The sequence below is a fragment of the Brassica napus genome, chromosome C7, assembly GCF_020379485.1.
Source record: "Brassica napus cultivar Da-Ae chromosome C7, Da-Ae, whole genome shotgun sequence".
Lineage (NCBI taxonomy): Eukaryota > Viridiplantae > Streptophyta > Magnoliopsida > Brassicales > Brassicaceae > Brassica > Brassica napus.
Window position 1 is genome coordinate 42,855,981 of NC_063450.1, and position 23,498 is coordinate 42,879,478.

At 39.8% G+C, this 23,498-nt stretch overlaps 4 protein-coding genes and 1 non-coding gene across 14 annotated transcripts; 3 read left to right on the forward strand and 2 right to left on the reverse strand.

Annotated features, from left to right (window-relative positions):
* The first annotated feature begins 2,123 nt into the window (after positions 1 to 2,123).
* On the forward strand, positions 2,124 to 4,739 carry LOC106348711 (nuclear envelope-associated protein 2). 2 transcript variants are annotated; one of them, XM_013788504.3, is made up of 6 exons: positions 2,124 to 2,304; positions 2,526 to 2,729; positions 2,877 to 2,984; positions 3,679 to 4,140; positions 4,216 to 4,317; positions 4,403 to 4,739. In XM_013788504.3, exons 2-6 carry the CDS (start codon positions 2,562 to 2,564, stop codon positions 4,568 to 4,570), a joined length of 1,008 nt encoding a protein of 335 aa, XP_013643958.1. In that variant the 5' UTR covers positions 2,124 to 2,304; positions 2,526 to 2,561; the 3' UTR covers positions 4,571 to 4,739. The 2 variants fall into 2 exon arrangements, with proteins under 2 accessions (XP_013643958.1, XP_048617889.1); XM_048761932.1 differs by having other exon boundaries at positions 2,196 to 2,264.
* A 1,079-nt stretch (positions 4,740 to 5,818) lies between these two features.
* LOC106348712 (putative RNA polymerase II subunit B1 CTD phosphatase RPAP2 homolog) lies at positions 5,819 to 9,000 on the forward strand. Of its 7 annotated transcripts, none has more exons than XM_013788507.3 (8): positions 5,819 to 6,104; positions 6,178 to 6,420; positions 6,516 to 6,750; positions 6,947 to 7,564; positions 7,666 to 7,865; positions 7,952 to 8,233; positions 8,494 to 8,640; positions 8,719 to 9,000. In XM_013788507.3, the coding sequence occupies exons 4-8, from the start codon at positions 6,967 to 6,969 to the stop codon at positions 8,821 to 8,823; spliced, it is 1,332 nt and encodes a 443-aa protein (XP_013643961.1). In that variant the 5' UTR covers positions 5,819 to 6,104; positions 6,178 to 6,420; positions 6,516 to 6,750; positions 6,947 to 6,966; the 3' UTR covers positions 8,824 to 9,000. The 7 variants fall into 7 exon arrangements, with proteins under 7 accessions (XP_013643961.1, XP_013643962.1, XP_048617887.1 ...); XM_013788508.3 differs by having other exon boundaries at positions 6,577 to 6,750; XM_048761930.1 differs by having other exon boundaries at positions 6,645 to 6,750.
* Positions 9,001 to 11,629: 2,629 nt separating this feature from the next.
* On the forward strand, positions 11,630 to 14,358 carry LOC106348714 (shaggy-related protein kinase alpha). Of its 3 annotated transcripts, none has more exons than XM_013788514.3 (11): positions 11,630 to 11,870; positions 12,190 to 12,346; positions 12,421 to 12,513; positions 12,612 to 12,944; positions 13,012 to 13,143; positions 13,222 to 13,362; positions 13,457 to 13,507; positions 13,583 to 13,678; positions 13,775 to 13,858; positions 13,937 to 14,039; positions 14,135 to 14,358. In XM_013788514.3, exons 2-11 carry the CDS (start codon positions 12,254 to 12,256, stop codon positions 14,215 to 14,217), a joined length of 1,209 nt encoding a protein of 402 aa, XP_013643968.1. In that variant the 5' UTR covers positions 11,630 to 11,870; positions 12,190 to 12,253; the 3' UTR covers positions 14,218 to 14,358. The 3 variants fall into 3 exon arrangements, with proteins under 3 accessions (XP_013643968.1, XP_048617890.1, XP_013643969.1); XM_048761933.1 differs by having other exon boundaries at positions 11,666 to 11,870; positions 12,169 to 12,346; XM_013788515.3 differs by having other exon boundaries at positions 11,683 to 12,009.
* An 862-nt stretch (positions 14,359 to 15,220) lies between these two features.
* LOC106348715 (probable L-cysteine desulfhydrase, chloroplastic) lies at positions 15,221 to 17,109 on the reverse strand. Its single transcript, XM_013788516.3, has 2 exons — positions 15,620 to 17,109; positions 15,221 to 15,556 (listed from the first exon to the last, which is right to left on the reverse strand). Exon 1 carries the CDS (start codon positions 17,083 to 17,085, stop codon positions 15,625 to 15,627), a length of 1,461 nt encoding a protein of 486 aa, XP_013643970.1. The 5' UTR covers positions 17,086 to 17,109; the 3' UTR covers positions 15,221 to 15,556; positions 15,620 to 15,624.
* Positions 17,110 to 23,150: 6,041 nt separating this feature from the next.
* On the reverse strand, positions 23,151 to 23,269 carry LOC125590729. Its single transcript, XR_007326733.1, has one exon. It is a non-coding gene; the product is annotated as a 5S ribosomal RNA (ribosomal RNA).
* Between the last annotated feature and the right edge of the window lie 229 nt (positions 23,270 to 23,498).

A 23,498-nucleotide genomic window follows, 5' to 3' on the forward strand; every position in this document is an offset into this window, starting at 1 on the left:
CTAGTCTCCTTTAAACGACTACAGGCCGAATTCTCAGTTTTTAGCATTGACCACATACCCAGATCCAGGAACTTGTGTGCGGATTGTCTTGCGAAAGAGACGAGAAATAGTGGTGTACTCTTTTCTCATATAGATCAGACCCAGCCGGACAGAGCGTCTCTTCAGAACGACTCATGCCCAACTACCACTTGATCTAAGAAGATGAGCGTCGACAAAAAAAAAGTACAAACAAACAATTCTACAACTTCTTTATTTCACAACATAATTATCTCTTTGTTTTCTTAACACTTCAATATATTTTGCTAATATTTAGTAAAATTATATTTAAACCACGATTAACTTTTATAAAATATTTTTTATATACACCAAATAATACAATAAAAATAACATGAAAGTCGAATTTTAAAAATTGGATTAATTTATATCTGGTAAAATCAATTAATATTTTTATTTTATAAAAGAAATATTCTAAAACAAAACAAAAATCCATAAAATAAAACAATTTGTAAATTAATAAAATATCATAGCCTCGATATTATTGATTTGTAGAGTTTTTATTGTATTAATATAACATATACTCAATCTGTTCCTAAATGTAAGATGTTCCAAAAAAAAATTTGATGTTCCAATATATAGGATTTTTTCAACTTTCTAGGTAACTTTAACTTTATTAAAAACTGTGTAATTATTTATATTTAATAATCTATTTTTGTAATTGATTAAATATAATTATTTTATAATTTTAGACAAAAAAAATAATTTTCTTAATATGTGTGTTTTTTCTCATTACTAAGAGAGAGAGTAAATGTTTGTTACTGATACAGCTCAAAGAATAGGTGTGAATAAAGAATAAAGAATGGCAGCTAGGTGAATGGCTTCCTTGAGTTGATGGTACCGTATCAACAAAGTCTCGCGTTACACCTCATATATAAAGTTCACATGAAAGTCAAGAAAAGAACTACTTTTCATAATTCTGTAAGCTTTTGAAGTTTACACGGTAATATTTTTGAGCACAGTAATATATACTTGCGTTTCTGTTCAAAACAAAGAAGAAAAACGGCTCATGCTGTTGTCTTTTTGTCTGACTTCTGGAGTTCTAGAGGTTCGGAAACACCAAACCGATAACCGAACGTATTAAAATCCGAACCTAATACCCGCTCTTCCCTTTCCACGTTTCTTCTATCCTTGTCTCTTGTGTCGACATTGTCCCTTAAACACAGCCACCCCTGCGTGATCCAACTAATAATCTGATTATAATATTCCTAACATTTTTCCTATTTATAAGATTAATTTAATGAACCAACTATTTTGGGTACCATCTTCTCCCTTTTATGTTATGTCGCTATGTTTCTTCGATTAAAATGAGACATTTTCATGCGCACTTGGCAGTAACAAATATTTATTATTTTGTTACAAACAAACATATACATAAAACATTATTATATTCACAAAAATGAAATGATTAAGAAAAATAACGTGGAATGATTTTGTTAAGAAATGATTAAGTACAAAAGGAATATGTGAAAATAACACTTTTCGTTAATTGCTCCAACTAATTAATGCATTTCGTGGAATACTATCGTGTGGATAAAACCAATTTGCCTCATTACACTCATTTTTAAGACTTCCAGCTATGAACCAAAGCATGCAAAGTGTTTATGAACAGTTATGTTTTGCATGTTTACAAAAACAATTAATTCTACGGTCATAGTTTCCAGTAAATTAACGTTTTATTCAATCATTTATCAAGACATAATCTCTACCCTCCACCAGACCAAAAATATATCTTTCGTACTGATAATAAAATGTAACAGTATTAGGCCAAACAAAAAAAAAATTTGGACATTTTCAACTAATATTTTAGAGTTTTTTTGGGTCAAATTCTAGAGTTATATTGATTTTTTTTACAGAAAATTCTGCTTTTCCCACTTTGTCTTTCTCTGATGTGGTTTGCAAATATCGAGGGATTCGGAGGGAAATCATTTTTCAGTGAAGTTCAAAAAAGTCCCTTTTATTAATTCATAAAACAAATAAACTCTCAACCCGTAATTAGTGGAAAATAAAATCAAAAACTGAAGAAAATAATAATAATTTAACATTTTCCAGTTGTATGTCTCTTTCAGACATTAAAAAAAGCCAAATTCATTTATTTGAAACTCATTGACTGCGTGTTTCCTTTCTCTCTCCTCTGTCACGAAAGAAAATTAACATGAAGCTTTGATTTCCTCTTTGACGAATTTTCCCGAGAAAACAAAGCTCCTGCTGTGAACTCTCTCTCCCCATCTTTAGTTTCTACACGAATTCGTAAAGTCACAATCTTTTTTGAACTCCTTTGATTGTTTTGTTTGCTTCTCACTGTCTGAAGAAATATATTTTAAATTCGATTTCATTAATTAAAGTTCATCACTTTAATGATCCACTCTTTGTTTTCTTGTATGTTAATAATTTAAGATTTGTTCACATGCATTGAATATCCTCTTCTTCATTTACGAGTTTCTGAGATTTGATCTGATGCTTTAAAACAGATTCACCGATTTTATGAGAGATCCGACAAAGCCCTGATGTCTGATTCCTTCAAAACGGCGGTGGATCCGCTTCTGAGAGATTTGGATGGGAAGAAGGAGAGTTTCCGGAGGAACGTGGTGTCTATGGCGGCTGAGCTAAATCAAGTGAAAGGCCGTTTGGTTTCTCAAGAACAATTCTTTGTTAAAGAAAGCCTTTCTAGAAAAGTAAGTCCCTTTTGTTTATTCTCTGATTGATTCTTCCTTTTTGTGTTGCTGCTTTGGTTTGTGCCTTTGTGGGGTCAGTTTTGTGTTTATTTGTTTGTATCAGATGAGAAATGATTTGTTTCTTCTTGTGGGTTTTGTTTTCTCCAGGAAGCAGAGACAAAAGCTAAGAACATGGAAAGGGAGCTCTGTAAATTGCAGAAGACATTGGAAGATAGGAATTGTCAGCTTGAGGCTTCAACATCTGCTGCTACAAAGGTTTTAACTTTTACATACCCTTTTTGCTTTTGAGTTATAATATTAAAGACTCCGAATTTGATATTTTAGTCTGAAAAAGTTTGGGTCTTTGTTAAGTGTTGTTAAATGGTTACTGAAAGAGTATTAGTTGGTTTCAACTTTCTGAGCTAATCATTATACTTTGGTATATAATGAATCTATGGCCCTTTTTAAGATCTTCAGTAAAATTAGATGAAGCTGAGTGTGGAAAGTTGACTGTGTTCTATCTCAAGTTTATTATATAATAAATGTCTAGTGAAGCTCTTGACCTATTCAAAAGGATCTCCTTTGAATGATTTTAGAATCTTAACTGGGTCAAGGTAACTATCTGATCTTTAGATAACATGGATCTCTCTAGCTTTGGCCTGAAAAGTTAAATTCTTGTGATGAAATGAACTAATTTGATCAGAAGACTTCACTCAATGCAACTCAAGAACCGTTACTTTCTTGAACAATCAATGCAATTAGTTAGGGAGAAGCCCTGCTCGGTTATTGATTGGTTAGCTTACCGCTTTATTAAATGTTTTCTTGATCAAGTTTGAATACTTCTGAACATAAGTTAGATTTAGTCACTCACGGAGGCTACATAATCTTGGAATCATTAAAGTATTAGGGGAAAGTGTTATTCATTATAAGAATGTTTCTTTTATGTGTTTTCTTTCTTTTGAGGAAACAGTTTCTCGAAGAAGTGGACGACCTGAGATTGCAGCTAGCTTTAACAAATGAAACTGCAGAAACAAGCGCTGCTTCTGCTCAATCCGCACAGCTTCAATGCTCAATGCTTACAGAACAACTTGACGATAAAACACGTGTGCTTAGAGAGCACGAAGACCGTGTGACTCAGCTCGGCCACCAGCTTGATAACCTTCAGAGAGATCTACGGACAAGAGAGTGTTCTCAGAAGCAGCTGAGAGACGAAGTCACGAGAATCGAGCGTGAGATAACCGAAGCTGTTGCAAAGTCAGGGAAAGACAGAGAATGTGAGCTCAGGAGATTCGTGGAAGAGGTTTCTCCAAAGAACGTTGAGAGAATGAACAAGCTGTTGGGTGTGAAAGACGAAGAGATTGCAAAGCTAAAAGATGAGATAAGGTTAATGTCAGGTCACTGGAAACTCAAGACTAAGGAACTTGAATCTCAGGTGCAGTCTTTGTTTATTCTTGTGTTCTGTTTTGTTGGAAAGTTTCAGTCTTTTAACTTATAAATGATTATTCAGTTGGAGAAACAAAGAAGAACAGATCAAGAGTTGAGGAAGAAGGTGATGAAACTGGAGTTTTGTCTGCATGAAGCTCGTAGCCAGACAAGGAAGCTGCAGAGGGTAAAAGTGGATTTTAGCTCTACTTGACTTATATATGAGAAACCAAATGATTTATTATTGTGTGATTGATGAATGGAAAATGCAGATGGGGGAGAAGAGAGACAAGGCGATCAAGGAGCTAAGAGATCAGGTTACTGGAAAACAGTTGAATGAATCGGGGTCTGGGGAGAAACAGAACTTTTGGGATACTTCAGGGTTCAAGATCGTCGTGTCAATGTCGATGTTGATATTAGTGGTTGTCTCCAAAAGATGAGTTCTTGGTGGTGTTTATATGATCTTTGAACTCTTTATCTTATTTTTGTGTGTAAATGTATAGTTGCAGTTAGTAGTGGACCTAGTGGTAGATAATGTTTATTGAGTGAGGTACACGAGAAACTTTACAAATCCTTTTTTTTAAAAAGTATGACAATTATATTTCGTTACAGAGAAATGCCATATGAAATACTACGATTATCCAAATATCCCAGTTGGAACTTGGAAGCATAAGCAAACCAAAAAAATGACTTTCTCATTTATATTTGATCAGCTTTTTGTTAACTGCAAAGACTTCAGTCCTTCAACAGGCATTCATCTTTGACCAAGTTAATGTTGCCTCATCAGCCACTGAATCTATCTGGTATTCTTTATTGCATGCCGAAGATCTCCTGGAAATTTAATTAGTCGGCATAATTTCGTTTTTTTTTTTATTGTGTATGTAGAAGTATTAATAATTTTTTAATCAAACCATTAGACTAAAAAAAGCTTCCACAATGTCTGACTTAAAAAGAAACTTATATTAGATGATATAATTCATGCATAGATTATGAGATTTAGAGCATCTATAATGGTGGTGCGCTCACCATTGTCTCTCGAAATAAATTTTAATAATAAAAAAATATAAATTATTCACAAGAGAACATGTGTTTCATAAGATTATCCTTATATATTCATTGTGTTTAGAGACAATACAAGAACATGCTCTTGTATCACATGATCTCATACAAGAGCATGCTCTCTTTCTCTTTCTTGCTTCTTCAATTTTTTCATATTTTTCATCTTGAGAACAATGGTGAGAGCACCACCATTGTGGATGATGCTCTTGGGAACAGAAGTCATGCTAATAAAAAAAAAATACAACAAATGCTCCATTTCAACTAATTTCAAATGTTTTTATCGGCCCATAGGAAAGCCCAATTTATCGACCCAATAAAAACCCTAACTCCGATTCGCTACCTTTGATTTGTGATTTTCGCTCCTTGGTCTGCAAAATCATCTCCAATCCCGCTCTATTTTTCACTCTAAAATAGAATTTAGATTAAAAATGCTTTAATGGTATTCTATTTCTCTCTCTATAATAGAATGAAAAATATGTTTACTCCAAATATAGAATAATTTTTTTTTATTTGTTAATCACTCTATTTTCTACTCTAAAATAGAGTATCATTGGAGCAAATTCAAACTCTATTATAGAATTACTCTATTATTTTAGAGTAAAAAATAGAGTAAGCAATTGGAGATGGTCTAATTACTACTACTTCACGAAGATGGCAAAGGATCAACTAATCACAATCAACGATGCGGTTCACAAGCTCCAGCTCGCCATGCTCGACCGCATCACTGACCAGAAGCATCTCTTCGCGGCGGGAACCTTGATATATCGATCAGACTACGAGGACGTCATCACGGAACGAACCATCGCTAAGCTCTGCGGCTACCCTCTCCGCCGATCATCCCCCCTTTCCAACGTTTCTAGAAAGGGGAAGTATCAGATATCGATCAGCGAGCACATAGTTTACGATTTAAAGGGGGTAAGTTTCGATGATGAAAGCACATTCTTTACTTACCAAAAGTTTGGTATTATATGAATTTCTTTTTTGACAGATTCCAAGGCTACTGACGAATGTAATGTTTTAAAGCGTCCACCACAGAGAAAACAAACTTCTCCTATTGGGGAATCTGAGAGAGGTGAAGGGGGAAAAGTTTCGAAAGAACAAACTACAGTTTCTCCTGCACTGAAAAAATCGAGTAAGCACTAAGGGAGGTGTTAAAGAGTAGTAGGCCGCCTTACGACCTAGATATCGCTGAGAATTTGTAGCTGCTTATGTGACTTATTCTTTCTTGAAGGTAGGAATATGGTTTCATTTATTCCTTAGGGAGCCTTGAGATCTTGTGGTGGTTACTTATTAAGCCATTTTCTGCTGATATGTGTGGCAATATAGGCGTTATTGTCCATGCACTCTGTTTATCTGGATGGTTTTGAAGCCTACTATGAATGTGCAGGGTTTCGTCGTCGATTAGAGTTTGATGAGCAAAGTTCTTTAACTGAATCCTCTACTGTGTCTAAGAAGTAGGGTTTGAAGATTCCAACACAAGCCAAGCAAGCTTCTCATGTAGGGGAATCAGGCAAAGGGCAAACATTTGTGACAGATTTCGAACAAACTGCAATTCTTCCAAGTAAGCACTCTGGGAGCTGTAGAAATAGTTAACTAGTCAGGTCTTACTTTCAAGATTTTCTCTTTTCTCTGTATCACAAACGAGTTTCTTTATTTCTTGGGCGCAGTGAGATGTTGTGCTGATTGTTAGACCATTTACTTGTCTGTGTGAGATTATGTTTATCTGTCTCATATTGAATTTTATTGTGGGTATGTAGGTTATTGCAAGGATCGCGAAATGGAGAAGGACATTAAGAATTGTATGCTTGATGAGATGGGTTTGGAGTGTTCTGCTATAATGAGCGATGGATACAGTGTAGAATATAGTGTTGCTAAGCAGCCACCGTGTTCAATGAAAGATCCTGTAAGTTTCCACGTAGAAGGTCTTCAGATGTTAGACAGGAAAAAGGCTTTACTAGGATCATCCTCTGGTCCTAACACGAAAGGGTTGAGGAAAAAACCAGAAAAATTGGGAAAGAAGATTATTTCTGTTCAATTCCATGCTGATTCTTGTGAAGATGGTGGCAAAATCCTTACAGCTGAATCTTACGAGGGACTTAAAGCTCATCAGGACACGTGTTCATCTAGTAAAACCGTCACTAAATCATGCCTTAAATTTTCTGGCCCTAAGAAGCTTAGTCGTTCAGTTACCTGGGCCGATAATGGCCATGGTGATCTTTGTGAGGTTAGAAGCAATGATAGCGAATCAGGTCTTTACATGGCTTCTACTCGTACAGAGGATGTGAAAAGTGTATCACACCTCGCACTAGCAGAGGCCTGTGCTACGACATTGAGTCATGCTGCTGAAACTGTTTCTTCAGGAGATTTAGATGCCGGTAAGTCCATAAAAAGTGTTTGTTATGCGCTTGGGTTGTTCATACGCTGTGGCGTTCCATAAGTTTTTTTTTTATTAAGTGCTTTATCATGTTTTATATAGTTGCGAAAGGAGGAATCGTTTTGTTACCAAGTACCCATCAACTGGATGAAGAGGTTTCCGAGGAGCAAATCGAGGAGGATATGACTGAAGAGGAAGCAACTCTTCTGGAGTGTCCAAATAAGCCTGGGATGCCTGATTTTGATATTTTTGACCCTGATCAATCTTGGTTTGATGGACCTCCCATAGGCCTCTCTCTAACGGCAAGTCTCTTTTAAGCATTCTGTACAAACTCACCCATTAGAACTGCATGAAACTAATTGTCACATTGGTTCACCACCTTCCCCAGTTATCAACTTTTGGTATGTTGTGGGATTCACTGTTTGGCTGGGTATCATCCTCCTCTCTAGCATACATATATGGGAAGGATGAATCTGCTTATGAGGAGTTCTTATTTGTTAACGGTAACGAGTACCCACGGAGGATTATGCTGGTAGACAGGCTATCCTCAGAGATCAAGGAGACAATTTCTGGGTGTCTTGCAAGAGCAGGGTGTCTTGCAAGAGCTTTACCTAGAATCTCTACTGATCTCAGGCTGCCAATAGCGATATATGAGTTGGGAAAAGGATTGGTAAGTGGTAACTCACAAAACCTTTTCATCGATTTTTTTTCTGTTATTCTGTTATCGGTCTACCTAGAAAACCACACACAGCCTGGCTCTAGCTAATTTGTCAGATGTATTAAAGCACTATTGAAAGAAAAGTTAGTATATCTGAAATCGTATTTGAAATCCTAGTTTTTTAATCAAGTTTCACATAATGATATATCGATATCTCAAAACTTATGTTTCGAAGTTATTTAACAGTTGTTAGCAATGTGGTTGTCGAACAGGGAAGCTTGGTGGAGACGATGTCGTTGACATGGGCTGTACCTTCGTTTAGGGTTGAGCAATGGCAAGTGATAGTTTTTGTGTTACTGGATGCGTTGTCTGTATGCCGCATTCCTCGGATTGCACCTTATATATTTAACAAAAACAAGGTTAGTCGCATTTGACTTGAACACTAATAAAGGTGAAATCTTAAAAGTTAATTTTTGATGTGAAAAATATAAAAACAGGTTTTAGAAGGACGTGGAATAGGAAATGAAGATTATGAGACGATGAAGGATATTCTGTTACCACTTGGTCGTGTTCCACGGTTTGACACCCGATGCGGAGGATAGACAAAGACCAGAAGAAAAGTTTTTTCTTTTTTTTTGGTTTATTTGACTGATGGATGTTCAAAATAGGATGTTAACTAACTTGGAACAAAGATTTAAAGATGATTTGATAACGTAGTGAGTCAGAGACGCTGTGTTGTTACTTGTGTGTTATAAATGAAAACACTTTTGAAGTCGTAATTGGTGAGTTTGTAAGTTGAATTGAAATGTCTAAACTTTGACGATTGTGTTTCTGTGCATGTTGAGAAGAAAATTATGATTGACTAAGCTATTTCATTGCCACCTCTTTCATTTTTGTATATAATGTTTCATGGGCTAAAATTAAATTGGAACACAAGGCATTCATTTAACACATTCCCCTTATTAAATCCATTTGTTTGTTGGTTGTATGAAAATAAGAACCGGAATAAATTTAGAACCCATTATGCTTCTGTCCATGGGATTATTTAGGAATGTCATTATCCGTCCCGTCTCGTCCCATACCGCAGCGGGTCATAGAATTACAAACGAACATATAGCTCCTGGACGCTTCAAGACATAATTCATGACGCTTTATCAGGTTCATGACGCATCAGTAAATGAGCCTTGTCGAGGATTGAACTGGATAAGGCAATACACTTGTTAGTTGAAGATTTTAGTTGGATCAAAACACTAGTTTATTTTAGGCCTGGGCGTTCGGGTCTTCGGGTCGGGTTCGGGCCGGTTCCTTTCGGGTCTGGATTTTTTCGGGTCCTAAATATTTAGATCCAATAGGTACTTAGAAATTTTCGGTTCGGGTTCGGATCGGTTCTTCTCGGGTCCGGGTCAGTTCGAGTCTATAATTAAAATATCCATAAAATACCCGTAATTTTTCGGGTCCATATCGGGTCCGGATCGGATTCGGGTATTTAGGATCTGAAAAGGACATGATATACCCAATTCCATCAACTTTAGTTGAATATTTGTCATATATATCTAAAATTTTACAAAACAACTTAAAAGAAACTATTAATAATTAAAATAAAACGTTTTAAAACTCTAAATTTTACATTTTAAAGCTTTATATTACTTTAAAAATGTTAAAAAATAATAACAAATGTTGTTAACAAAAGATATTTCAACTAAATCATAAAATAATATATATAAAATAGAACACAAAACATCATAGTTTTAGATATACATGTTTTTAAGTCGGGTACAAATCGGTTCTTATCGGGTCGGGTCTATTCGGGTCGGTTCTTTTTGGGTCTGGATCTATTCGGGTCGGTTCCTTTTCGGTTCTGGTTCTTTCGGGTAAAAAAAATTTAGACCCAAAAGGTACTTGTAAATTTTTTGTCCGGTTCCGGGTCGGGTATTTTTGGGTCGGTTCCGGTTCGGGTCTTCGGGTCCAGGTTAAAATGCCCAGGCCTAGTTTAGTTACTTTTGTTACACTCCAAACATATTAAAAATAAACAATGCTTTAGTTGCTGAACCCAAATATTATAACTCATAAGTTCATAACAAATGCTTTAGTTTTCTGAATCCAAAATTAAATAAAACCAAACACCAAATCAAAGATGCTAATCCCAAAAGTAAATAAAAATAAAACACCAAATCACACTTCTTGTTCTTCAACTTTATCACCAACAAACGACAAAAAGATGGAGAGTTCTATTTTTCACCATCAACTTCATCTTTTGCAAATAAGAATAATAGAAGTTAGTTATATATATATTGAAACCTAAAACTCCAAAATGTATGATAATGCGAACAAATACATATAGGTAAAACTATGAAGAGCCCAAGGCGGGAACTAGATCTTCTTCTTCGGTGGAAAGTGAGTTTTCAAACTTCTTATGATGGCTCAAAGAAGCTCCACCAGTTCAGATCGAAGGCGTTTGGGAGACCGGAAGCATCACCGACCCTGAAACCACCATCATCGGAGCTCCATAACGTCGAATCGCCTTTTCTCTCTCAATATTTTAGGTGAAAGCAGAAATGGGGACTTAGGGTTGCGGGTCTTCAAAATCCCGCAGGCTAACCTGTAGCCCATACCATCTTTGGTCCGTCTCCGTAATTTTGCGGACTTACTAAATGGTGGTCCAATCCCGCTTCGTGGCAAGTCTTTACGGCTTAGGCTCATAGTTCAGGTCTTTCATCGCCTTTTCTAGGATTATTAAATAGAAGAAGAAATGTCCAAAATATATATTTTTGTTTGTCTGAACTTTTTATTGAATGTTGTTGCAAGGGGGATAAAATCCAATAATTGGGGGTGAATTATTAAGGAGATAGCTCACAGGATAGGGTGGTGTCTCACCTTATAATAAAAAAGTGGTCGTTGATTAATTTTATTTATTTATATTTTTGTTTGCCTCTGCGACACGTTTCACCCAACGGCCCATTTTTCAGCTTGCGGTCTCCTCTTGGTATATTCTTGAAATCCATACACAAGAAATAATTGATTGAAGGGTCATGTGATGATCAATTTAGTAAAGACAATAAATAATGATGTGTAAATTTTCTTTCTTCCATCATCCTCATCTCTCTTTTGTCGTGTCGTGTGTGCTGGGGAGAACAAGAAAAAGTTTGAACGGTCAAAAGAAATACTCAAAAAACACAGGAAAAACCATAACCAATGTAACTTTTACATTGGTTCTTTGCTAACTTCAAAGACTCCATTATTATAATTTGTACTAGCTTTCACTTGAAGACTATACTGCATTAGTTTTCACTTGAAGACTCCTTATTGGCCTATTTGTATTTGTATTCTACGGTCAAATGTTGTAATAAATAAATACAGGTTTTCCAGACATCAATAAATAAATATAGTTATACATTTGTAACAAAATAAAAAATTGTCTCCAGCGCAGTAGAAAAGAGAAGAAACACCACAATAAAAGAAAATAAAAATTCATAATAAAAAAAGTTAAAGCGAGAAGAAGAGAGGAAAGAAGAGAAGAAGGCTCATCATCATCAATCATCATCATCATCAAACCCACATCTCTTGTTTTATTTAACCGTACGGATCTACCTCCAAAAATCTTCGTCTTCTCCATCTTTCTCGATCTGAGATTTTTCAACGTTTTCAATCGGTACGTTTAAACATCTCTTCAAGTTTTCATTTTTAAGATGCTCATCTCGAATTCTGGGAGGTCAGGTCTCTGTTGCTCTTTTGGGAAATTTTGTTGAGGTGTTTATAGCTCCAGATCTGCTTACTTTGATGTTAAGAAGGTCTTTTTGCCTAAAAGCTTTCCTCTTTGGCTTTCTCTTATTGTTCTTGTCTCCTACGTTCTCTGTTTGTTAGTGTCACAAACACTTGTAAAAGCTTGCTCTTTTATACTCAGATTGTGAATAAAATGTTGTTTTCTCTGTTTGTATTTGAAAAAACAGTACACTTTTGCTTTGTTGCAGCCTCGAGAGAGCTTGAAGATTGAAAAGAAGGAAACTTTGTTTGTACCCTACCCTGAAAAAAAAAATGGCATCCGTGAGCATACCACCTCCTAGAGACTCTACTGGTGTTGATAAATTGCCTGAAGAAATGAACGACATGAAGATTCGCGATGATAAAGTATGCCTTTGTTTCGTGTTTCTTGCTTGCTATGTTTATAGACAACTAAAATGGAGGTTTTGATTTTTGCTTAGGAGATGGAAGCGACAGTGGTTGATGGTAATAGCACAGAGACTGGCCACATTATAGTCACTACCATCGGTGGTAGAAACGGCCAACCTAAACAGGTAAATAGCTTCTTTGCTTCTTCTTTCTTATGTTAAGTTGATTCATTAGTTTCTTTCTTCTGTTTTGGTTTTGATTCCCACTCAAATGTCAAATGCAGACGATCAGCTACATGGCCGAACGTGTTGTTGGCCACGGTTCTTTCGGCGTTGTCTTCCAGGCGAAATGCCTCGAGACAGGAGAAACCGTTGCGATAAAGAAAGTTTTGCAAGACCGGAGGTACAAGAACCGTGAGCTTCAGACCATGAGGCTGCTCGACCACCCGAACGTCGTCTCTCTCAAACACTGCTTCTTCTCGACCACCGAGAAAGACGAGCTTTACCTCAACCTGGTTCTTGAGTACGTGCCGGAAACGGTTCATCGCGTTATCAAACACTACAACAAACTCAACCAGCGGATGCCTATCATCTACGTCAAACTCTACACCTATCAGGTACTCTCAGTTATCGCATTTGTAAATTGGTTTTAGATTACTTATCGGCTTCTTCTATGTTTTGCAGATCTTTAGGGCTTTATCTTACATCCACCGTTGTATTGGTGTGTGTCATCGTGACATCAAACCTCAGAACTTGTTGGTAAATCCACACACTCATCAAGTGAAGCTATGTGATTTTGGAAGTGCAAAAGTATTGGTTAGTTCGATTAATCTCTTGTGTGTACATTCTTCTTGAATTTTTTTAGTAAATCAAATGCAACTCTTGAAAACACAGGTAAAAGGGGAACCAAACATCTCCTACATCTGCTCGAGGTATTACAGAGCACCTGAACTTATCTTTGGAGCCACCGAGTATACAACAGCCATTGATGTCTGGTCTGCGGGATGTGTTCTTGCTGAGCTCTTGCTTGGACAGGTAATGCTAAAATCATCTAATTCAAACTTTAATGTTCTACTCAAACTGGAGTTTTTTTTTATATTGACAAAATCTAGCTTGTGCTCTATGGCAGCCATTGTTCCCCGGTGAGAGTGGCGTTGATCAACTTGTAGAGATTATCAAGGTGAATAAGCTTTGTTTCACTTGTTCATTTTAATAACAACTTAATGTTTCTAATGTTTTGTGTTGTGTTGCGTAGGTTTTGGGAACGCCTACTAGGGAGGAAATCAAATGCATGAACCCAAACTACACGGAGTTCAAGTTCCCTCAGATTAAAGCTCATCCATGGCACAAGGTATATGCTAAAACATTTTATTACATCAGATGAACCAACATGTTACACTGTCTTCTTCAGTAACATAACTTCTCACCATAATATATATGTTTACAGATATTCCACAAACGCATGCCTCCAGAGGCTGTTGATTTGGTATCAAGGCTTCTTCAGTACTCTCCCAATCTGCGATCTGCCGCTGTGAGTGTTAGAACAAATCTTCTGTGAATCTTTTTTTCATTTCTATTTTGTATCTGACATAGTAACATGTGGTGACAGCTTGACACATTGGTCCACCCATTCTTTGACGAGCTAAGAGATCCAAATGCGCGTCTGCCTAATGGACGTTTCCTTCCACCTCTGTTCAACTTCAAGCCTCACGGTACGTACATCTACCTTTACTTACCTAGCTCCTCAGTTACGTATGAAGATCATCCAAGTTTCTGAAATCATGTTTGTTGTTGGTTGTGCTAACAGAGCTGAAAGGTGTGGCAGTGGAGATTGTAGCAAAGTTAGTACCTGATCATGCGAGGAAGCAGTGTCATTGGCTCGGTTTGTGATTTCCTTAAAAAAAAAAACTTTAAATGTAGTTGCACAATCACAACACTTGTATAATATTATGCCTCTCTCTATCTACCTCTCTGATATGTATGTACCCTTTGTTTGTTGTATGAGTAGTAGAAAAAAAGAATTTATTATGACTGGTTGGTTTAATAGTATACAAGCCATCAAGTAATTTAAATCAATAGTTTGGTATTCTTTGTGCTTTAGTGAATCTTTGTACCAAAGAAAGTATTCAACAAAGTAGGAAGGAGCTTTTTTTTTTAGCTCCTTTTTAAAGCTTAAGATTTATTCATTTTGGTACGAATTTTCAACTTGTATTTGAGTTAACACGCCGAGAAAAGTATGCAAAATTTGCAAAGTGCGATGAGACTTGACGATGCCCTACAAAGAAAAATATCATTTGGAATAGGAGAAGCAAAACAAAGAGTTTTCAAATTAGTCCACCAACAACGATAGTAATAAGCTACCGACACTTTGGTATACATAAGAAAAAACAAAAGGATCATCGTGGAATTTGCAGAAAGGCTAGAGAAACTCTTACCCTGGAATGTGCGACTGATTATGCCAATGCTGCGCCACGTCAGAATTGTTAATTGCTGAGTTGTATGGGTCCCATAGTTTGGTAGGTTTGTTGGATCAAAGACTCTCAAAAGTCAAACAAACATTTCATGTTACTAAAACGTTGCGAACATGCGCCACCTGAGTTTTGGGAATCTTTTTCAATCAACCAACGACCACTTTAATTGCTCTTACAAGTCTTATTCAGGTAGGTATTATCTGTAGCTATAGACATCTTCAAAATGTTATTTAGAGACGTGATTATAGCAGTCTTTTCAAAAAGTAAGTCTCCTTTTCAAATATTTGCTATACTATAAAACGTGTATAGATTTCCTGTTTTAAATAAATCTGATCTTTACAGTGGCAAAAGGTTTCCAAATGAATTACATCAAATCAACGTTTTCCATTTAGTGGTTTTGTGCAAGTCAAAATGCTGCGACGTAAACAACACAAGCATAAGGATTTTATTTTTTAGACAGTTACATCGAACCAAGAACACTGAAAATAGTGACCGTTGTTAACTTTATTACCGACCTTGCTAACGTAAAGAGGAGACACTTGAAGAACAAAACGATTCGAGGAAATGAAATTAGAAGAATGCTTACAAAGTCTTCTCATACATATTTACTGTATTAAGAAGACGTTTTATTACTTAACTAGAAAATACATATATATATAGGCTACTTCACTTCTTCCAAATCCTCATGATACCTAAACCATGATAATAACTCTCACCATCCATTATTCATTTACTCCCCCTCGAAATAGCTTGTTTCCCTGCGTTACACACATTAGTACATATCCTAGTGCCCCTCACCAATGCATACTAGACAATGTTACCTTATTCAATCAGTTAGAGACGAGCATTTGAACCCATCTCTCACAAGTTCATTAATAGCATCCTTAAGCCTATGATACTCCTCAGGTTTGTTATAAACTTGATACGAAATGCGAACATACCCCGTGATCGAATCAGTCTCTCCCTCACCAGGCGCTCTAAAGTAAGTCGGTATCTCAATGCTGAACCTCTCTCTCAAAAGGTTCCTAAGCCTCACAGCATCCGTCTCACTCGACACACCTAAACACACAGGCAACCCAACCATCACCATACTCGGACACATCTCCGGCGGACAACCTAGCTGCGTCCCCCAAGACTTGACCAGCATCTCCCCCATCTCAATCACCGACTCATGGTTCCTCTTCTTTATACCATCGATCCCACCTTCAAACCGGTTCACAAACTCCAGAATCGAAGGCACGACCAGCTGAGCACTGTAGTCTCTAGTCCCGACCCACGTGCTCTCAACCGCTAAACCGTTCCCGTACTCGTGAGACACGACCGGATGATGGAGATTACCACCAGCACCGGACCTCTTGCAATACAAGAAAGCAACGGAAGGCGGCGCGAAGAACCACTTGTGGAGGTTACTAGTGTAGAAGTCAGCGCCAATCTCCTTCATGTCCACGTCGACACAACCGATCCCATGAGCAGCGTCAACGAACACTTGGTCAACGCCTTCCTCTCTACATATCTTCACAAGCTCCTTGATCGGTATCACGACGCTAGGCATCGACGTCACGTGATCGATCAAAGCTAACCTGACCTTCCTACCGTTCGCCTTCCCCAATGCTAAACCGGTCCTAAACCGGTTGACTATTTCTTCCGCCGAGTTAACCGGGAACGGTAGCTGCATCTCGATGACCTCCCCACCGGAGCGTGAGACGTACGCTTCCACCGATTTCTTCACCGAGCCGAAGGCGTAGTGGAGCATCACCACCGCGTCGCCTCTGTCGAACCGGCCTTCCCGGAAGGCCCAGGCGGTTTGCTGGAGGACGATGGCCGCCGCCGTGGTGGCGTTGTCGACGAGGGAGACCTCGTCGTCGTGCTCGGCGTTGATGAGGCGTTTGATCGCGGCTCTGGATGCGGAGATGTTGGGCTTGAGCTCGTCGAAGAAGAACCGATCCGGCTGGCGGAGGAACCGGAGCTGCCAGTCCCGCTGGGCGGCGATGACGGAGGAGGGACAGCTGCCGAAGCTTCCGTTGTTGATCCGCGCGAAGGCGGGGTCGTGGTGGGAGAACTCTGACTCGATCTCGGAGGATGAAATGAAACTCGGAGGGAGAGAGATCTTGTGGCGTTTGTCGGGAACCGATTCGGCGGCGAGGCCGTTGGTGGTGGAGGAGGAATAGCGTTTGGAGCGACGGTGGTGAAAGGAAGCGGCGGCGGCGGCGGCTTCTTCTTCCGGCGGAGAGAGAGACGCCATTGGATTTGTTGAAAGAGGAATGGTTTTGAGTTTGTTGTTTTTCATTCATTATTAAAAAGAGGATAAAGACAAGTTGTGAAAGTGCGGTTCCATGACGACGACAAGTGGACAAACAAAATTACATGTCACGTGACTGGCGCGTGTTGGTAAGGAAGATGTCACCTACCAAGTTACCACCAACACAAGGGCTCTTTAACTCTCACGTGTTAAATGGTCAGCTATTTTGCATCCGTTAACGGTTGTTTTTCTTTTCTTCTTTTGATTTTGATTGCTCAACATCAACTTTCGTTTTCCTAACATTCTTACGCAAGGTTTATCAGCCTCCATAAAAGACTTTACCCAAAGATGGCACTAATAGAATACATGACATCAATAATAGGCCAATAGTGCGACTCCACCGACAAAAAGTGCGACTCCACCGACAAAAAGTGAGTTCATTCGCATCTCATCTCCGGCGTCTTTCACGGCGTCGGAATCCGGCGCCAATCCCAGCGTCTTCTCTCCCTTTCATCATGATAAAGAAGAAGAAGCCTAAGCGTGGTCTCTCTGGCAAGAGCGCCTCGTCCTCCCCTTCTTCCTCCGCTTCACCTCAATCCTCTGGCTCAACTAAGCAAGCTTCTGGAAAGATCCTAGCTGGTTCGTCTCCGATTAAGCTTGACCTCGCAGCCGCTGTTGCAGACGGCTCGGTAGACCTTCCAATCTCGGATCTGGCTCTGGAATCTAGGGTTACGGAGCAAATCACAATTGATGATACCAAGCAGGTTTTCGACAAGACTTCTGCTAGCGATTCATCGAAGCAGCTTAACCTCGCAGCCACTAATGTTGTTGGCTCGGTTGACCTACCAAATACGGACCTGCCTCAGGAGCCTTGGGCTTCAGAGGAGAACTCACCCGAAGTAATCGAGACTTCCACCAAGGATTTGCGCTCGAGTTTATCAATTCTAGCAGTAGCACAAGCTAGTGCAGGACTGGAAACACCATCTGCGCAAGCTGCCATCGCGGCGAACCCAGAGAATGAAACAGCGGTCGCTCGCTCCGAGCCTCCACATGCTACAGCTACTGCTAACTCGACACCGTCCCTGGTTAACAAACCCACGGACCAATGGGTTGGCTTGTTCAAAGGAAAAGGAAAAAAATTGGAGAAGAAGGGTACTCCTTTTGCTCTTCCCTCGGGTGAAATGTGTATCAAGATCCCAAACTCTATCATCGAAAAGAACAAGAAATCTTGGGAAGCTTTTGTTATTGGTCAGTTCTATTCGGATCCACCTGCGCAAAGTCTCATTCACACCATTGTAAATGGAATTTGGAGCAAACAATACAAGGATATTACTATTTCTAAGCTTGAAGGCAATGCTTTCCTGTTTCACATTTCCAACGTAGGCACTCGGAACCATGTTATCAATCAACGGTTATGGCAAATCGAGGGCCAAACGATGTTTGTTGCTCATTGGGAACCTGGAAACCTGCCTGAGAAGCCAGCCCTTTCTTCTGCTCCCATCTGGCTCGAGCTTCGGAACGTTCCCCTGCAGTTCTTCAATGAGGATGGGTTGGAAAGGATTGCTGGCCTGGTAGGACATCCCAAATATCTCCACCCTGCGACGGCTAATAAAACAAATTTGGAAGTGGCTAAAGTGTTAACTATCATCGACCCGAGGAAGCCTCTACGGGAAGCGGTTAATGTGCAGTTCGAGTCTGGTGACATCAGTAGAGTGACGGTTTCCAGTCCATGGATGCTGCCTGTCTGCTCCCATTGCAAGGAGATTGGTCACAGCATTAAGCGCTGCCCGTCTGCTCCCATTACTTGCACCACCTTCAAATCAACCTCTCACTCCACTGAAGTTTGCACTCGAACTCGGGGACCTGACATGAAGAAGGCTAAGTGCCCCAGGCGTCATGCCTCCAACTCAAAGCATGCAGGTGTTCCTAGGGAAAAATCAGTCCCTCCTCGCCATGACATGTCTCTAACCGGTGATGACTCTAGAGGATAGCTTCCGGATCCTAATAAGGGAAAAGGAATTGCTATCTCAGATCACCCACCTAATAAAACCGCTTCTGCTAAATCTCCAGCTATGGTTCAGGGTAATGCAAATCAGGCTGGAACAAGCAAGGCTAATGGTCATACTTCGGTCTCTGAAGTCGAATCTGATTCTGATGACATTCCCTCTTCTGATTCTGATGTCGAAGAAGGACAATACATCCCAGTGAAAACAATACACAAGACCAGGTTTGGTCGGGACAGAGGTCCCAAAGCCAACTAATATTTTTATTATGTGTACAAAATTTTTTTGTTGGAACGTGCGTGGTTTCAATAAATCATCGCATCATAGCGAATTTAAGTATTTCGTGCGGCGGAATAATGATCTTTTTGGGAGTTTAATTGAAACTCATGTTCAGCAACGGAAGCAGCAGAAGCTAGTCAATATTGTGTTACCAGGCTGGTTTTTTGATAATAATTACTCTTTCTCAGATTTAGGAAAAATTTGGATTTGATGGCATCCTAGTGTGAAGGTGGATGTTTTTCACAAATCCTTGCAGATGATTTCCTGCGAGGTCCAGCTCCCTAGCTCGACCACTCCAATGGTCGTCTCTTTTGTCTACGCTTCTACAGATGAATCTGTCAGAAAACACCTTTGGGATGAGTTAATCACTCTATCTAATGATCAGCGACTGTCAGGGAAGCCGTGGGCTGTGCTTGGAGATTTCAATCAGGTTTTGCGACCCGAGGAAAACTCAGTTTCTACTAGCCCCAACGTTGATCTCCCAACTCGTCTTTCCGCTGATACTTTAATTCAGTCTGGCCTCGTTGACTTATCTTTCAGAGGCTCTTCCAATACTTGGTGGAATAAGAGACGTCTTGAGCCGATCGCAAAGAAGCTTGACAGGATTATTGTTAATGAAGAATTGTTTCTGACTTTCCCTTTATCTCTGGCTTTCTTTGGGGAGTCAGCATTCTCGGATCATGCCTCCTTGAGTCTATCTCTCCAATCCGGGGATCCAAGGCAGAAGAAACCCTTCCGGTTCTTCAACTATCTCCTGAAAAATGAGGACTTCCTTCCGCTTGTAGCTGATCATTGGTTCTCGTTTCAGGTCTCTGGCCATTTTATGTTTAGAGTGGTCAAAAAGCTTAAGAGTTTGAAGAAGATAATCAAAGAGTTTAACAAGAATAATTATTCTGACATTGAAAAAAGAGTCAAAGAAGCTGCAGATGCCTTAGCCATTGCTCAAGTTCGCACCTTAGATGATCCTTCAGCTGTCAATGCTGCCTTAGAGCTGAATCTCCAGGAGAAGTGGTTAACGTTGTCCACAGCTGAGGAATCTTTCTTTTATCAACGGTCTAGAGTTACCTGGTTGCAAGTTGGAGACCGTAATACACCGTACTTCCACCATATGGCAAACTCAAGGCAAGCCATGAACCATATTCATTACCTTGAGGATGCAAATGGGTAGAGATTTGAATCTCAGACGGACATTCAGAATCACTGTATTGACTATTTTTCTCATCTCCTTGGAAAATCTGTAGATCCGCCTTTGTTCACCCAAGACGACATTTCAGGCCTATTTCAGTTTACCTGCTCAGCTTATCAGAAAGACTCTATGGTTATACATTTCTCGGCTGAGGAAATAAGAGCAGCTTTTTTCTCTCTGCCTCGGAATAAAGCTAGTGGCCCAGACGGTTACTCCCCTGAGTTTTTTATGAGTGCTTGGCCTATTGTGGGACGTGAGGTTATCGCAGCAGTCTCAGAGTTTTTCTCTTCGGGATCCTTGCTGAAGCAGCTGAATGCTACCAACCTTTTCCTCATTCCTAAAATCCCTAACGCCTCTAAGACAACGGATTTTCGGCCAATATCATGCTTGAATACCATCTACAAGGTGATCTCAAAGCTTCTCTCTGATAGGCTGAAGCAAATCATTAGTTTGGCGGTTGGACACTCTCAGTCTGCTTTCATACCAGGGCGTCTCCTTTCTGAAAACGTACTTCTCACTACGGAAATTATCCATGGTTACAATACCAACACTGTTGAGCCGAGTGGAATGCTGAAAGTAGACCTAAAAAAAGCCTTTGATTCTATAAGATGGGATTTTGTTGTGGCCTCTATGAAGGCAATAGAAGTCCCAGACAAGTTTATCGACTGGATTTACACTTGTATTAGCACCGCTTCCTTCTCTATCTGTGTAAACGGACATACGGGAGGATACTTCAGGAGCACTCAAGGCATGCGGCAAGGGGACCCCCAATCTCCCTATCTCTTCGTGCTGGCTATGGAAGCGTTTTCAGGTCTACTACAAGCTCGCTATAACTCGGGATATATCCGTTACCATCCTCATACCGAGGAGCTGGAAATATCTCATCTTATGTTTGCAGACGATGTGATGATTTTTTTCGACGGTAGTGGCTCTTCTCTCCATGGTATAAATGAAACTCTCGAAGATTTTGCTGGCTGGTCGGGTTTTTATATGAACAGGGACAAGACTCAGTTATTTCATGCCGGTTTGACACAAGCAGAAACAAATGAGCTTTCCGCCTACGGTTTTTCTACTGGCTCGCTACCTATACGCTACTTAGGCCTCCCGCTCATGCACCGTAAGTTAAAGATCTCAAAATACTCACCCCTTATTGATAAGCTTAACGACAAATTCAACTTTTGGGCAACAAAGTCACTGTCTTTCGCTGGTCGTGCGCTGCTCCTAAAGACAGTCATTACAGGAATGGTAGTTTTTTGGATCTCTACTTTCTTTCTGCCTAAAGGCTGCATTCGTAGGATCGAGTCTCTTTGCTCGCGATTTCTCTGGTCAGGTTATATAGATAGGCGAGCTCAAGCTAAGGTCTCTTGGAAGATTGTGTGTCTGCCCAAAGATGAAGGGGGCATTGGTCTCAGAAGCTTCAGATGTTGGAATACTACCCTTCTCTTCCGCTTTATCTGGCTCCTCTTCTCTGGAACTGACTCCCTTTGGGTGGCTTGGAATAAAACGCACCACTACCGAACATCTTACCACTTATGGGTTCAACAAGAATCTCCTATGCAAACTTGGAACTGGCGCTGTCTTCTGCGGCTTAGAGATCTAGCATCAAGATTCTTGTTCAGTAAGATTAAGAATGGTCAAGACACAAGCTTCTAGTTCGACATATGGACCCCCCTGGGCCCTCTGATAAATGTTTTTGGCCAGACAGGAACCCGCAGACTCAGGACTCCAATCACAGCTTCTGTAGCTGACGCTTGCAACGCTAGCGGCTGGAGACTCCCCCATCCCAGATCAGATGATGAAGTCACTCTTCACACATACCTGTCCACATTAGCAATGCCCTCGATGGAACTGGGACCTGACTCATTTAGTTGGGTCACATGAGCAGTCTCCAGCAGCTTTTACTCCTCTTCCAAGACTTGGGATGTTCTCAGACCTAAGGGCGCAATCCAACACACGGCAAAGCACATCTGGTTCCCTGGCGCGATACCGAAACATGCTTTCCACCTGTGGGTGACAAACTTAAACCGGCTTCCAACCCGGGATAGATTGTTGTCTTGGGGAATGCCGGTCTCTCCAAGCTGCTGCATCCGCTCAAATCGCCCAGAGTCAAGGGATCACCTGATGCTTTCTTGTTCGTATGTCTTGATACTATGGGCTGAGGTTCGTGTCAGGCTTCAGTGCACTGTTCCCACATTCAACACCTGGTCTGAGCTTATGGAGTGGACGTGTTTGTCTACTGTAGGAGCACCATCTGTTTTAAAGATGCTTGTAACCCAAGCTTTGGTGTATTCTGTTTGGAGGCAGCGAAACAACATGCTGCACAATCAGTCTCTATCTCCTCCGCTCGTTGAGTTTAAAGACTTCAACATGCAGGTTATTAACTCAATCAATGCACAGAGGAACAAGAAGAAATTCAAGGACCTCATGTGTAGGCTTCTTTGATCCTTGAGTTCACTCATAGGATCTATCTTGGACCTCTTATGAGCTTCTTCTTGTCTACGTTTATCAATCCCCTGTTGAGCTTCTTCTTGTCTACGTTTATCAATCCCCTGTTTTTTACTTTCTTTTTGCCAGGGTTTGATTTGTATAGATTAACTACGCTTGTGGACTTTTTTTTTTTTTTTTTTTTGAAACACTTTTTAAAAGGGGTGCAACACGAGGACTTCCCGGGAGGTCACCCATCCTAGTACTTCTCTCGCCCAAGCACGCTTAACTGCGGAGTTCTGATGGGATCCGGTGCATTAGTGCTGGTATGATCGCACCCACTACGCTTGTCGACTAATCTTTCATTTTAATGATATTCACATATTTAGCAAAAAAAAAAAAAGAATATATAACAGCTTAGGGACATTATTCATAAATGAAAAAGTCTCATTTGCTATCCTATGAGCAGCCTTATTTCCTTCCCTAAGGTAATATGATATCAGATAATCTCGGAATGATATCAAAGAATGGGTTATGTCCTGGATGATTGGTTTTAGTATAGGCCACAT

Coding starts and splice junctions, on each gene's coding strand:
- LOC106348715 (XM_013788516.3), bottom strand. CDS start 17,085: ATGAAAAACAACAAACTCAAAACCATTCCTCTTTCAACAAATCCAATG.
- LOC106348711 (XM_013788504.3), top strand. CDS start 2,562: ATGTCTGATTCCTTCAAAACGGCGGTGGATCCGCTTCTGAGAGATTTG. Junction 2,730..2,876: donor AAGAAAGCCTTTCTAGAAAA/GTAAGTCCCTTT, acceptor TGTTTTCTCCAG/GAAGCAGAGACAAAAGCTAA. Junction 2,985..3,678: donor CAACATCTGCTGCTACAAAG/GTTTTAACTTTT, acceptor TTGAGGAAACAG/TTTCTCGAAGAAGTGGACGA.
- LOC106348714 (XM_013788514.3), top strand. CDS start 12,254: ATGGCATCCGTGAGCATACCACCTCCTAGAGACTCTACTGGTGTTGAT. Junction 13,144..13,221: donor TTGGAAGTGCAAAAGTATTG/GTTAGTTCGATT, acceptor TTGAAAACACAG/GTAAAAGGGGAACCAAACAT. Junction 14,040..14,134: donor GTTCAACTTCAAGCCTCACG/GTACGTACATCT, acceptor TTGTGCTAACAG/AGCTGAAAGGTGTGGCAGTG.
- LOC106348712 (XM_013788506.3), top strand. CDS start 6,967: ATGGAGAAGGACATTAAGAATTGTATGCTTGATGAGATGGGTTTGGAG. Junction 7,565..7,665: donor TTCAGGAGATTTAGATGCCG/GTAAGTCCATAA, acceptor TGTTTTATATAG/TTGCGAAAGGAGGAATCGTT. Junction 7,866..7,951: donor CCATAGGCCTCTCTCTAACG/GCAAGTCTCTTT, acceptor CACCTTCCCCAG/TTATCAACTTTTGGTATGTT.